The sequence below is a fragment of the Phaethon aethereus genome, assembly GCF_964289735.1.
Source record: "Phaethon aethereus genome assembly, chromosome: 3".
In the NCBI taxonomy this organism is placed as follows: Eukaryota; Metazoa; Chordata; class Aves; order Phaethontiformes; family Phaethontidae; genus Phaethon; species Phaethon aethereus.
Genome location: NC_138576.1, coordinates 67192833 through 67207353, shown reverse-complemented (window position 1 = coordinate 67207353; position 14521 = coordinate 67192833). Strand labels below are relative to the sequence as shown.

Genomic DNA, 14521 nt, shown 5'->3' with positions numbered 1-14521 from the left:
CAGTTTCTCTGCTGCCAGATTAATACGGATACAGCCTTTGTTTCTTCAAAAGCAGTGCTGAAAGAATGTGTTGCTTTTTTCCTGCAAGCTTTTAGTGGTGGTAAAGAAACTATATAATATGCTATAGCAATAGTAGCACGTTCTCAAGAGCCAAGAAGCAAACATGCAACTAGCATGAAGCCCTTCTAGGTTGCTACCTACAAATTAAAACGTGCTCTGCAGCTGGTTTGCATTCCCTGTAACAAGGGGTAGCCTGCTGCAGCCTAGATTTCCACCAAGAGCCAGCTCAGAGAACGGCGCGGTAATTTGGCACATCTAAATCTGTGTTTCCATTTGCTTTATTGATGAAGGTCTAATAAAAATACCTTCTCTCTGTTCACAGTGCAGTTGTTATGTGGGGCCTGCTCCGATGTCTTGTTCCCACGATCAAATGTTTTGCACTTCTGGGCAGTCAGTCGAGGATTTGGTATGTACTCATTCATATAGATATTCTGTCTTTTTATAGTGAGTGAAGAGGGTTGTGAGAAATAAAGCCCATGTTTTGTGATGACGACAGTAAGATTGTACAAGGCACAGATCACTGAGAGTGAATTTAATTATTTGTAATTAAAAGGGAATGAAAAGGGTCTTGCTGGCTAAAACATGTTTTGTGCTAGCAATTCTAAATAGTCTCTGAACTCAGAACACGGTGTTTGCGTACGGACAGAACTGATTCATGTATGTGACATTTGACACGAAGTGCCAGACTCGGTGGTGCGAGGAGTGACAAAATGCAAGTGCGTTTAGAAGAAAGAGCTCTAACATGCATGTTAGGCTAAACCACGCTGCTCTTCTGCCTGGTGTTCAGAAGTCAGCACAGAAACAAGGCCATAGTGCTGACGGGGAGAAGTTACTGTGCAGAAAAGGATAACTGCCCAAGTATTGGTTAAAGAGTGGGGAAAGAAAAACTTGGCTTTGCTTTGCGAGAAGCATGTTGTATTCTTAGTTCTCCTAAGCTGACTTTGGATTTCATTCCGCAGCAGGCTGGTACTTAGAGGTAATTTTACCTGCAGGCAAAACTCTTAGAGAATCTCAACAACAAATCACATAAAGAACAAGACAAGCCCCACTGGGAATGTTAGGAAAAAGTCTTACTGGTTTGGTAGTCACTGAGATTTGCCTGATAGGTGAGGCAGGGAATAACAGTGTTTGAGGCTCAATTTGTAGCCAGAGCACACTGTGGTGTTCAAATGATCTTTCTACCTCCAGCTGCAGAGTGCAGACATGGCACTATGTGTGGCTCCAGAAGGAGCTGGAGCTAATGGAATACACAACCACATCTTGCAGCTGAAGAAGCATCTTCTCCAAAGATGCTAAACAAGAGGCATCTTTTGTTCCCTGACCCCATGTCCACTTTGGGCTGATGAAAACTTTGCTCTCAAGTAGAAGGATAAAGATTTCATTCCTTGTACAGTAAGTATATACAATATAGAATCTGAATGTATTACCTAAAAACTGAATACGAAATAAATCTAGAACCAAAGGCATAGTATGATGAGTCAGGATAGAAATTTGGGATCTAAAACCAGCCTGATTTTACACTAATATAGAATTTTTTCTCTGACTGTGAACACAAAGATGACACCAATTAATACCAAACTATTTATAACATATGAATGACTACAAAATTGCACATACTGGATTTATTGAACAGTAACTGTTTACCCAGTTCTGGAATTTCATAAAATCAAATTATGTGGAATTCTAGCATGCTTGCCAGCTCTAATTTACTCACATTTTGTAATTACCCACAGTAATGGAAAAAAGTAAACACTGCAAACATTCCAACCATGCAAGAACTCGTATCTTCTTAACACAGCTGAACAGATAGCAACTTCTCTAAATGAAACATCATATATTTAAAATGTTTTATCTTATTAACAATAAATTAATTTGTGGCATCACTGATCAATAAAAACACTACAGATATAGTGTGCAGATCTATAGCTGATCAGAAAGGCAACATCATTGCTACTTTCATAAAAATTGGAGAAATGCTAATGAACTTATATACATATATTGTTTTCAACCATATGAACAACACTGAGCAGAAGAAATGTACTTTCAAGTTTCCCCAATTTTTCTGTTAAATAAGGCAATAATAAAAAGCATAGCATCACAACCACCTACTTAAAACTCTAGATACTGAGTCCTGACATAATGCAGTGCTCAAAGCGGAATGTGAAAAAATAAACACCTGGATTTGCACTTTGATTCTTCATTGTGTAAAATTAAAAATAAAAACAACTCAAAACCAAAAAAAAAAAAATGAACAACTGTTCCAGATTCCACTGTCAGGAAAAAGAAAAGCTTCTTGGAGAATCCAAAGTGACAAAGCCGTTCTTTCAGCCTGTGGTGCTATTTGGAATATCTTGAGCATCCGCTAAATGTAATTTTTGGCTGAAGCAAACCATTAAGGAACACCATTTTCACACATAGATAAGGTATAAACAAGATGGCAGTGTTACACAAAACCATGCTTAGTCCTGTGACAGGTATGCACCAGTCCAGATTAATTCAGTTCTATTAAGTCCTATGCTAGTTCTCAACTAGTAGATTAATCTTCCTCGATGAGACTTAAGTATTATATGCCTTCAGAATCAGCTGGTGGATCAAGGGGGATGGCAGATTATTTTTATCACTATCACGTGATATTATTATCACATTCCACTTGTGTTCCTTATGAGACCTAGCCTTCAACAGCTTTCCATAGACACAAAGAATGTATATACCAGTGTAGTATCTTAAGTCCCAAACCAGCATCCCCCCACCCTCAACACATACAAAGTGTGTAACATCAGAAAGAACTAGACCACGGTGTAAGCGGAACGTAACACTCTTCAACTGTGTTCTTAGCTTACCAAAAGCATGATGTAGAAGACAAGCCAAGACATTCAGCTTTATCTTCTTCTGGGTGGGCTAAAAACACATTGTTTCAGTTACCAAAGCGCTGCTGAAGGTCAGTTCGCTATTCACAGTAAATTCAGTGATAAACAGCTGCATATATTTCTAGAGAAAACTGAAAGGTAATAGGATTCACTTACCAACAGGACAGAACACTTCTGAATACTATGGCAGGAATATTATGTTTGTTCCAGAATGTCTCAGCAAGAAGCATGCAGAAAGACCCTGCTTCTGACAGGTTTTGCCATCAACTGTCAACATGTCGTCTAAAGTGGTACACACTAGCTAAATAAATTATCATATGAAAAAAACAGCCTGTAATTACAAGAGTTAAGATCCAGTCATTTATGTATTGGAAGAACCTAAAAACCATGCTGTATTACGTACTAATGTAAAAGAAAGGACATTACTGAAAGTGAGTTGACTCCTGGAGAGACACCAGTTACTGGGGAAATATACTGTAATTTGATTACAGTTAACAATAATTATAATGCAAAATACACATTTAAGGAAAAGGATACATAGATGAATTCAGTTCTTCTAGCTGCAATGTAAATGTAGAAAGTATTAGAAATGGCATTTCAGTCAAATAAGTGCAATAATTACGCTGATATGATGAAAAAAATGCATTAAAACAATGAAGGGAACCACTAATAGTTTGGGCTGAAACGTATGATTTTATTACAAAAAGCAAAGCAAACCTGCACTGAATTCTATGCCAACGGAGCTAAGTCCCAAATTAAGTTTAAATTTACAGTGCTCAGGAAATTTAAAGGAAATTTTAAGTTTTTGGTTTTATGGAAATATGCTAGAGAAAGGAGAAACTGAAAGTGTAGAATATACAGATCTAAGTTCCTTGTTACATATGGGCTTCCCCAGATGTAGGAGGATGGACCACAGGGAAACTGGTCATAGTTCCCTGGTACATTGGCTGTCTAAACAGGCCTATGTGCTCAGGCAGCTTACAGCTAGACTGCTCCACTCGCCAAAACAAGCAGCAGCCTATAAAGAAAGAAAACAAGGTACTGTGTTTTCTCAAAACCATGATGAGGGTAGGGCTTACGCCTTGGTTCATTACAGAACTATGTTCTCCTCAAGTGTAAATCCCTGCCCACCCAGTAGTGTTGTTTTCCTGAGCCGAGTTCTATGGGTAAAGGCCCATGTGTTCTGCCTTCCCAGTACTTGCATCTGATAGCAGCCTGTCCAGGTTGGAGTCACTGGCTAGTTTTCTTTTATCTTCAGGGAGTTCTTCCAGCTCCCCATAGAGCTCCAGATTGAGACGAGCGAGTTTCTCCTGCATACTCCGCACATGCTCCATCTGCTCTATAGAACATTCATTTCCTAAAAGGATGAGCAACAGCTTTAGATAAAGAACCTGAGAGAGCAAACAAAGGTGCAAAGATGCAGCTTTTTACATCAGAGGAGAGGAATTTAAACATCAAATTTACCAGTTAATTTGCTTTCTCAATGATCTCTCCCTGTTCCACTACTGAAGTTTCTATCACCCTCTCTGGTGTTACGTTGTGCTGAACTTACTATAACTACCAAATGTACTGACTGGTTTTTAGAATATATGTGGGTTTTTTCTACACTCTTGCATTTCTCTCCGATTTAGGAAGGTCCTGTTTTTTAACTTCAAATACAATCACAATAGGCCTGCTTTCTTTTTTTGATTAATCTTGGGGGTACCTATCTTGTGACTGATGTTTTATCTAACACCGACTTTTCAGGTTGTCTTGGAAAATTGGTGTAGAATTAATGTGACATGCTGACCTAACGCTAAACCTGCAAAAGCACATATACATCTTGCTACTCAGTATAGGGGGAAAAAAAGGAAGCAGAAGAGTGTCATAGTTTCCCTGAAACCTCCATCAACTGTGAAGTAGTAAGATGCTAAGACAGAAGAGTAAGCTAGGTAAAACGCAACTTGCATTGGATTCCATAAAAGTTGTTACCAATAGTCTAACGTGTTAGTATGCAGCAAAATCAGGTGCTAAATACCGTTACTTCTTATTATTCCTATAGTATCATAAATGAGTGGCTTTAAACTTGGTATCTTAAATCCATAAGCCAAGGTATACTGCCTTTGGTAAGCTGTGCTGGAAGGAACAATGAAATGGCATTTGAACAATCTCACACCTTACAATAAGACTATAATTTAAAAATGCAGTAAGATCTATTAATTATGTTAAACGTCATTTCATATGGCAGAGTCCAATATGACAAACTGGCGGTCTGTCCATCCAGCACACTTGTTTGCAAATGTTACCATTGTATAGCTTTAAAAACAGCTATTGTATACAGGCAGTTTATGCACTCACCAAATGCTTGAAGTTTGCCAGAGTGGAAGTCATTCAGGAGACTCAGAAGTCCCCTTTCCATTTCCTGGACATCTGATACATCTGTGAGAAAAGAATGCTGGATTGGTGCTGCCTGTGCCCCTTTTGCTTCGCCTCCTGGAGGTTTGGCTTTCTCTTTTATTACACTGAAAAAAAAAGTATAATTAAACAAAACAAAAAGATTACTTCCTGCTTTCACTGAGAATCTGAAATGTAAGATAATTGTACATCTGGGCTTTGAGAATGAAATGGAAAAATACATATGTATTTCAATCACTCCTTTTCAGTTAAAAAATGGATCACCAGTTTGTCTTAAGAATAAAGAACAACATTGCTATTGACAGTTTGATAGTGCAAAGTGAATTCCAACAACCTGCTTTCCTATTAATAGTAGGAAACATCAATAGAACACATGTACGTAATGGTCACCTTAGTAATCTAAAGAGGAGCATTACCCAACAATGACACATAGGACATAAAATAACACCAAAAGCATCTGCAGACTCCCTTTAAGTCAGAAAGAAAAACCCTCAGCAATCACATGTTCCTGTTGTTGCAAACACCTATAGACTGCAACCACTGTGGGAAACAACTGTTATAACCCATACAGGAAAGTGACCTTGCCTCTGGATAAATTTTCCTAGAGCTCCTTCTCCCCATCTTCAAATAACATCCCAATTTTGTAAAACTCAACATCAAAAGCAATCTCCCAGTCCTCACATACCAAATGGAACTAGTCCATGCCTGAACAAATGTTAAATGTGATTAAAAATTCTCTACAGCCCCCTCTGCAACAAACCCATCAACATTCCTGAATTCATACCTTTTTCTCCAGACATAAAATTTATTCAGAGCACCATGTACCCATAGAAACTACACAAATGAAAATGAATAACAATTATAAATCCAAATGAACATGCAATCAATATGGAAGCTAAACACTCAATTACCACTGAGAAGCAGCGGATTCCATCTCTGACCCAGAGACAGACAGACAGGCTGACTGCATCCTAACCTAATACAGTTCAGGTAAGGGGCTGTTTTCATCCCTGATTTGTCCACCCATGTGTGCACAGAGCCTTCCTCTCACATGGCTGCTTCTGCAGCCTCATGGTGAGTCTGTTCAGAATCTGATTCAGTGAAAAATTTTGAGTCTAAAAATTAAAATTCAGAATACTACAGAGATTAAAAAAAATCACAGGCTTAAGTAAAAAGGCTTTATTTAATTAGTGAAGATAATAGGGTTTACAGCATAGTAAGCTCCACCCTTCCCTTAAATATTCCCATGCTCTGAGAGTCATAAATTCTCTCTTTCCTATGGTATATAATTGTTCTTTTTCCAGCCTAACAGCTTCTGCAGTCTATAAACATCATACAGACTACATAGTCTATATGCTGGAATAACTAATGGTCCAACAATTATCACATCTCGTTCAATTCAGAGCAACATGTCTCAATTTAGGTTTAACTTGGGCTATTTTTACTTCAATTTCAGACTTAAAGAAAGGCTTGTGTGCCAGAAAGTTCATTGATCTTTTTTCCACCTGTACCCAAAGTTTAACACAATATATTACCACTCCTGGAAAACTTATTTCATTAGATTCTTGTAGATGAAGTGAAAAATTAAATACTCCTACTCCACTACCATAACAGCAGTGCATCCCCACATTGTTATGTCAATGACCACTCCTGCTTGAAGAGTGTCTGTATTACCACCACTTGGTAAGCTTCAGTTAACAACTGAGCAATGTCCTTTTCCAAAACTTAAAGCAAAAAGGACATTTTCTTCTCTAGCCAATATTGAGGGCTACAAAAAGTGAATTTCTAGTATATTAACCAGAATAGTGTTGAGTCTTAATAAACTGCAGAGTCAGCTGCTGCCATCACCAATTTATAGCACATCAGTATTTATGATTATTTCCCTCAAAATACTAACACACTGCAGAAATGCACTATGTTTCCATCAGGCCAATACTGGGTCCTTTAAACATACTTATCTGTGCGAAAGAGGACAGTTCAGTATTTAATCTTCAGCTAATACTTAAAGATCAATACATTGCGTTGCCTCTCTCTAGCTAACATTTCACTTTAAAATCCCTCTTTACTCATTTATCTACTGCATCTGCCACAGCCAAGAAATATTTTTCCTAATACAGGAAAGTTAACATTCTCAAACTGAAATAGATGCATCATCAATAACACACAAACTATTCCAAAATGGTACTTTCTGAAAAGCTGAATGCCTCCCTCTGCACAAGAATATAGCCTGGGAGCTACTGCTGCCCCCACTGATGGATCCCCAAACAAAAACCACACGGAAATTCCAGTTCTAGCTCATTCTGTTCAATTTATGTCCTTCATTTCCTGCCCTACTTGTGAGTTCCAACCTTGTAGTCATGTAATATTTTACTTGTTCCTCACAGCTGTACATCTGGGGCTCTGCTATCTCCCATATGATGCCCACGTTTGCCATATTTGATCACCCAACACATGTCTTTCACCAGCCACATCAGGCTATCATCTCTTCAGCTAAATTGTTATCAGTGTGAGTCTACAGAACTGTGTAACACTTTACAAAGCTTACAAGAGTGGTATCGAGAACCTTCTTTTTCTGTAAAACCACCACTATATTGCATTAAACACAAATCGCTTTGCTAAAACAGACACATCATCCAAAATTTCCACAAGTCTGAAGCTCTTCTCTTTTCATTCTGTCCCAGCCAGTCTAAACGCCTTTTAGACTGTCTGAGCATTGGCAGGTTTCTGGCTCTCACTTCCACGGACCTTGCAGGATGCTCCCAAGCTTACCGTTTTAACTTTGGCTTTTGTACCGCAGGCTGTGGTGCAGGATTTGAAAAGGCTGTACTTTTACTGACTGGAACTGAGTTTTTCTTGGAGTTAGTAACCTGAGCAGGGTGACTGGTAGAAGACTTGGGGCTCCTCCTCTTAATTTTCCTTTCTTCCATTTCTTCCAATTTACTGCATCTAGACTAATTCCTTGTCCTCCAAAGGGAAGGAAAAAAAAAAGTAAGAAACATCCATTAAAACTGGCATTTACAATAAAAGCAAAGGAAAAAAAAAAACAGGTCACAGTGCATGGAAACACAGCTTTATAGTTTCTTCAAAGATGGGCAGTTACTCCTTTCTTCAAACAAGAGAATCCAGTTTTCAGGAGAAGCTTCCCAGGACTGCCTGATCGGCAAAACAAGCAAGAATTAAAATCTGCGTCAGCTTCAAACGACAGGTACCTCAAAATGATTGCAAGCTTTGCGTCCCATGGATTATTGCCAGAAAACACCAGGACTACTCAAGTGCATGCCAGTCAAAATACTGAGAAGCAACAGTGGCATGAGGATGCTGTGATTCATCCTTGCCAAACAACCTGCTCTCTAAAGGGAGAGGCCTTGTCAAAACTCAGTTGATGCCGAGTTATTCTTGCTATTATACATGCCATTGATGGGCGCTACCCAATAATAAATGCGCTATATTGCTGCTATCATACATACTATTATTGGGTGCTACCTAATAACCTCCTGGCCTGGGGAAACGCCTCTTCCGAAATCCATCGTCGCACGGAGGCGGCAGAGTACTGTGGGCACAGCGATGCAAACCCAAGGGCGCCATCGCGGACCCACTGAGGGCTGCTGCCCGCTCCGGACCCACCGCCGCCACCTCCCGCGGTAACGACCCCTGCCCTCCGGCACAGACAGCCCCTGCAGTATGTCGTCATTCTATTTATAGCACCGAGACTTGGGACGCCGCCTGTGACACCTCCGCCCGGCTGTCTCCGGGAGGAACACGACCACCTTCCCCCCAGTCCCTCTCCAACCGCCACCCTCTCCCCCCAGCGAACATTAAACGGCCGCCGAAGCGCAGGCCCCGCCCCATCCAGTCCTGCCCCCCACCGCCCGCTACCTGTGGGGAGGCCCCGCCCCCGGAGCCGCGCGCAGACCCCCCGTCCTCGCCGGCCCTCACCCCTCCCCCACGGAAGCGGCGCGCAGGTCACATGACTGCGATCTGGGGAGGAGCGGACCGGCCCGCGCTGCGAGGTGCAGTGTGGGCAGGGCGACTACCATTCCCAGAACGCCCCGCGGCAAGAGGCGGCCGGCTCGGGACGCGCGCAGGGTACCTAAGTCGGCGCTGGGCGTGGCCGAGCGCTGCTCTGTGCATACGTAAGAGCAGAGCTTCTACCCGCCCCTTCCCCCCCCGCGCGCAGGGGCGGGGCCGCGGGAGGGCTGTTGGCCGGGTGAATCCGGAGCAGCCGTTAATGGCTGAAAGGGGCGGTGCCGGCAGCTGCCTCCTGCAGCGCTGCGAGGGGCAGGCGGCTGGGCATGGGTCTCTGTTGGCACAGCTGCTTCCGCGACGGACAGCTGTCTCCGGCCCCGGTGTCTCCACAGGGGTGGCAGCCCTCCGCTGCGGGTCCGGCGCGGGGCCGCGGGCCGCATCGCCGCCTTGGAGCCCTCCAGTTTGCACAGGTGTGCCAGGCTCCTCACAGAGGCGTCGCTGACCGTGCTAGAAATGCCGGTGAAACAACAAATTCCATAGCTTTAAAATGTGAAAAACGGAAGGAGAGCGGAATGGTTAGAAAAGGGATTGCCGCCTCCTTGGCAGTAGTGCATGTCATGCCCCATGGGGCTTTTGGAGCTCTGTCTTTGCCACTCGCAGAGATACAGAAGCTCCAGCGTGAATGTTTTTTGAAGGTTTGGTGCGAGGCAGCTCCTCGTCAGTGGCAAGCCCCGCCCTCCAGGTGGCAGCATCACTTCGCGCTCTGGGGCTCTTCAAGCCTTGGCTGCTCTTTTATCCTTCCCTTCGCGGCTGTTGAGCTCTCTATGCAGTAGTAGGGGTAGATAACAGGTCTGATGAACAAGGAGGACCCACTCTTCTGTCATACAGCTTCATCCCCGCCGCAGGTGTTCCCGGGGGGGTTATTGATGCAAGTTAAATGAGGAGGACGCTGCTGCCATATTTAGTTTGATGCAGCTCGCTCTCTTCTCCGACCTTGATTCCAGTCTGGAGTAGTTGGCTTGCAGGAACTTAATTTTCAAGGCAGGCAACATTAGCAGGGCGTGCCTACTTAGCCTTAAGTAATTAATAAGCTCAGCCTCCCAGTCTATTTCCTAGTACTGTCTCTGTTGTAGAAGAACTCAAACAATTGCGTTTCTGGTCATCATTTGTCTCTTGCTCCCTGTCATTGATGGCTTTGTGGACTTGAATGCTTGGCACATCTTGGCTGGTCACTTGAGGTGTTTTTTCCCCTTGTGACAGTAATTTGTTACCTAGAGAGATGAACTTGCTAACTATCTCTACAATTTGTCTGTCAACTTGAATTTCTTCTACTTGCAAAGAGATTTTAGTTTTTACCTAAGAAACATGTTGTTCATAACCGTGTGTTTTGTGATGAAAACTCTCAGACGTTGCTTACACACCAGCTGTGGAAGGGTGGTGTAACGCACATCATCCTGAGTGAAAACATTGGCCAAAAGCTTTACTGGTGTTTGCAAGGGTATGTCTGGAGAAAGCTATCGCATGGCTTAACAGGTGTGCAGCCTGGGTGCCTCCCTACCTCTGTCTAGACCTTTCATGACACCAAAAACCTGCTTCTCCAGTTGTACCCCGATCCTGAACCTTATTCTTATGGATCTTGAATTAGACTCAAGGGGCTATTAGAGATGACAGTGCCTCGTCAAGACTTCCGTGTGACACTGCTGTTGTGAGTGAGACTCAGTGGCCACCCTGAGTCCAAAAAGGGGTGCTGTCAAAGGGAGATTGCATTTGCAATGACTCTCAGGTGAAGGGCAGGGACTGAATGTCCGCTGAAGGTCACTTTGCAGTGAAAGCAATTCCTTGCAGCAGGACGCAGCTTGGGTCTCAGGAGCTGTGTCAGTTCTGATACATTATGGAGAGTTTTGTTGCAAGAGATCTGTACCAGAGACTGTCACTGGTGCACTGACAGTTCCCTTACGGGAATAAACAATCTAAGGGTGTTTATGTGTGAGCTACAAGTCTCATAGGAAAAAAGGCACAAGTGAGAAGAAAGAAAACTCTGTAACACTGAAGATACATTAAACAAAAAGGTGGTGGTACAAGAGTTAAGGGAAAGATAGAGACGCAGAAACAGTTGTTTACCATCTTTTTGATTCTTTAATACAAAAGGCTTCTGATATGTATTTTGGCATGCATTACAGGGAAACAAGAGCTAGCAACATTCACACAGGCACAGGACTGCCCAGGTAGAATCCTCATTCACACACATATACATTTATGCGTGTGTGTATATATATGAGTGGGCTACAAAAACTGGAAAAAGCAAGATTTACAGACAGATTTGGGTAAATATTTGGGAGACTTGTATGAGATAAATACTGTTTCTGCAGGGTAACTTTGGAAAAGTTTGTGTTTGTTCAGCTCATTTCTCACACGCTATATAAGCAAGCAAATGTACCCACCTTGCAGTTTGTATATAGAGGTGTGGTTTGTTTTTTTCCCCTGTGATTAATGGTGTTCTATGTGTGCAGAACAAAGCAAAGAGGTTTGACAGTTAAGACGGAAGGTGACTAGGCATCCTTTGTCTCTACCAAAGCAGCTGAAGTAGAATGCCTTGTGGGCTGTTTTTAAATAAAAGGAAATCTTTCCATCACTAATACAACCATTTTAAAAATAGAATTACTTTTATACTCAGAAAGCAGTTGGATTCCACAGTCAACACTGCTTCAGTTTAGTCTCTCAGTATGAGGGATCAAGTACATTAACTTAGTTACTGTTATAAAAACAGTGTGCCATTTCCCTGGGACACCGCAGAAAACACCTACAGTCAATTTTAGCATGCAGGCAATATTTTGCTGCAAGTACATTTGTTATCACTGCATGCTACATGATATTAGAATTATTATTAAAATGTCTCTATTCTGTATGTGATTTAGCAGAGCCTATAAGGGCAGATAATTGGGAAAGCATCAAACTTTATTGTATGTTTTCATAGTGAAAGTGATTTTACGGTGAATAATTAATTTCTTATAAAAGATAATAGTAAATTAAGAGCAAAGGATCAAAGGTAGTGTGGTCTTGATTTGATACTACAAATCCTATTGCAGATAACACTGTTGCCTGGAATGAAATAAAGATATCATACATTCACCAGGAAAAAAAGTGTGTTTTGGATTATCTCCATTTAGCTGCGCTTTTGCATAATTTTGTATTGTGGTAATGATTCCCAGTTTGGAAAATGCTTTTTTCTTCCTTGATAAGGCTTTTTTCTGACAACACCAACAAGCATTACAGTGGTAGCATTTGTATATACCTGTTGATTGAAGTGCTCCAAGGGTAACAGTGTTTTAATAGGAACAATGTTATTGTTAAAGAAGCAAATTAAAAAGTTAATTGAATCTGATTTTATTTACATGTATATCTCCTTACAAACTAGAGGCCCACCTTTGAAGATGCTTTGAAGAAGAACTTCAAAGAAGTTAGTCTGTACTTTGAATTGAGATATGCATGCAAATAAAATCAGATTCTTCTTTTTGAAAACTCTATTCAGTTAACATGAGATGGCAAGTTGGTTCTAAAGGCTTCCAAGACAGTGATGAAAGTGTCTTGTTCTTTAGCTTCTGTAGTTAATCTCAGATGTATTTCACAGGGTGGCACCTTGTACTCATGGCAGAATGCTGTAGCATCACCTTCCAAAAAAGAGTGTAACATGGGAGATACCTGTTCGTATGAAGTAAAGTACTTGTATGTTGTGACTAGCAGCATAACAAGGGGGGTGTGTGTATTTATCACCCAGCTAAATGTGCAGAACAATGCAGTGAAGTTGAAATGATATATAAAGAAAATTAATTAACACTGGATTAGTACGGATGTAGAATTGTATGGATTAGGCACATGTGTGTTCTGCTTTACAGAATGATGACAGATATGCCCTCAAGAAATGTCACTGAAAACATGTCAACATGTATACTTACATTGTATCTCTCTCTCAACACATACATACACTATGATTTGGCTACCCAAGTGAATGACTATAAGCGTATACAAATATTTAGACTTCTGTATTATTCCTGATCAGCTTCCACATCTTTAACATGAACAGTCCATTGAAGTCAGCACTGTTACACATGAGAGCAAATAGTGTAAAACCTCCACCAGTATTATGTGTGTATCCAGTGTCAGCTTATTGTGAAAAATCAATTCTTGGCTAGCTACCAAAACATTAAACATGTGACCTGCTTCAAAACTAAACAAATCTTTTGCCAGAATGCGGGTGTTGAATAAACCACCTCCTTGGGCCAGCAGTATGGGGATTCGGGCACCCACAACGTGGTAATGAGGGGAAGAAGAGGGGGAGAACAGAAGGGCCTTGCTGAATCACTCGGAAAGCAGAATCTTTTTGGTTACGTGTAAGCCTGCCTCAAAGTTGGATGGCTGCTCAAAGCTTTTCCCTTCAGTTTGCCCCAGTTTCCTACGATAGACCAACCTCTTTAGCTCCTTGCTAATGTCCTCCTGGGACTTTCTTGGTCAGTTTTGTTTCAGCCTTCCTCAGTTGCAGAGGTTTCTACTCTAGTCGTGCCCCAGTTCCTTCTCTTTGTGTAAGTATGTCTTCAGTACTGCTCTCCAGCCCTGTTTTGACTGCTTGTTCTTATCCCTCAAAGACTGAGATGCTTTCCCTAGGATCTAGGAGATCCCTAGGAATGAAAGCTGATTCTTCCTATCATGGGAGCTTTGATGAATTCCACCAACTATAAAGACCACTCTGCTGGTCAGAGCGAAGGTCCATATAGCCCAGTGTCCTAACTCCAAAGCAGCCAATTGCAGATGCCTGCAAAACATGGTAAGAAGCTGGCACGCATGTGACGCTGCCTCTGAGTACTTTCCAGTCTGCAGCAGGTTTGTGGTTCAGATGCAGTTTCTATGCACGTAGCAAAGTTACGCGGCAGTAACCCCAAGAACTAGGCCTCTAGGGCCTGAATGGTCCTGACCAGTCCCACCTGGGATGCCCCCACCCCACTGCCCATGGGCCCAGGAGCCCCATTTCAGATCAGCCCTGGGCTTCCAATCCCTGCCTGAGCTATGCTGAAAGGGTCTCTAGCTCTCTGTCCAGCTCCTGGGTGGACCCCTGCGAGATACACTGAGGTGCTGTCTCCAGAAAAAAAACACCTGATTTCTTTATATGCCTGGAAAGTTATGTTGAAAGAATATTATTAACATGTCTACTAGTTAGTCTGGACTCCCTGTTCACAGAATCA

At 42.0% G+C, this 14521-nt stretch overlaps 1 protein-coding gene across 1 annotated transcript; it reads right to left on the bottom strand.

The window, feature by feature from the left end:
• Positions 1-1675: 1675 nt before the first annotated feature.
• Positions 1676-8764, bottom strand: CCDC28A (coiled-coil domain containing 28A). The gene is made up of 5 exons (XM_081997022.1): positions 8091-8764; positions 5265-5428; positions 4126-4284; positions 3465-3483; positions 1676-2439 (listed from the first exon to the last, which is right to left on the bottom strand). The coding sequence occupies exons 1-5, from the start codon at positions 8246-8248 to the stop codon at positions 2385-2387; spliced, it is 555 nt and encodes a 184-aa protein (XP_081853148.1). The 5' UTR covers positions 8249-8764; the 3' UTR covers positions 1676-2384.
• Positions 8765-14521: the final 5757 nt, after the last annotated feature.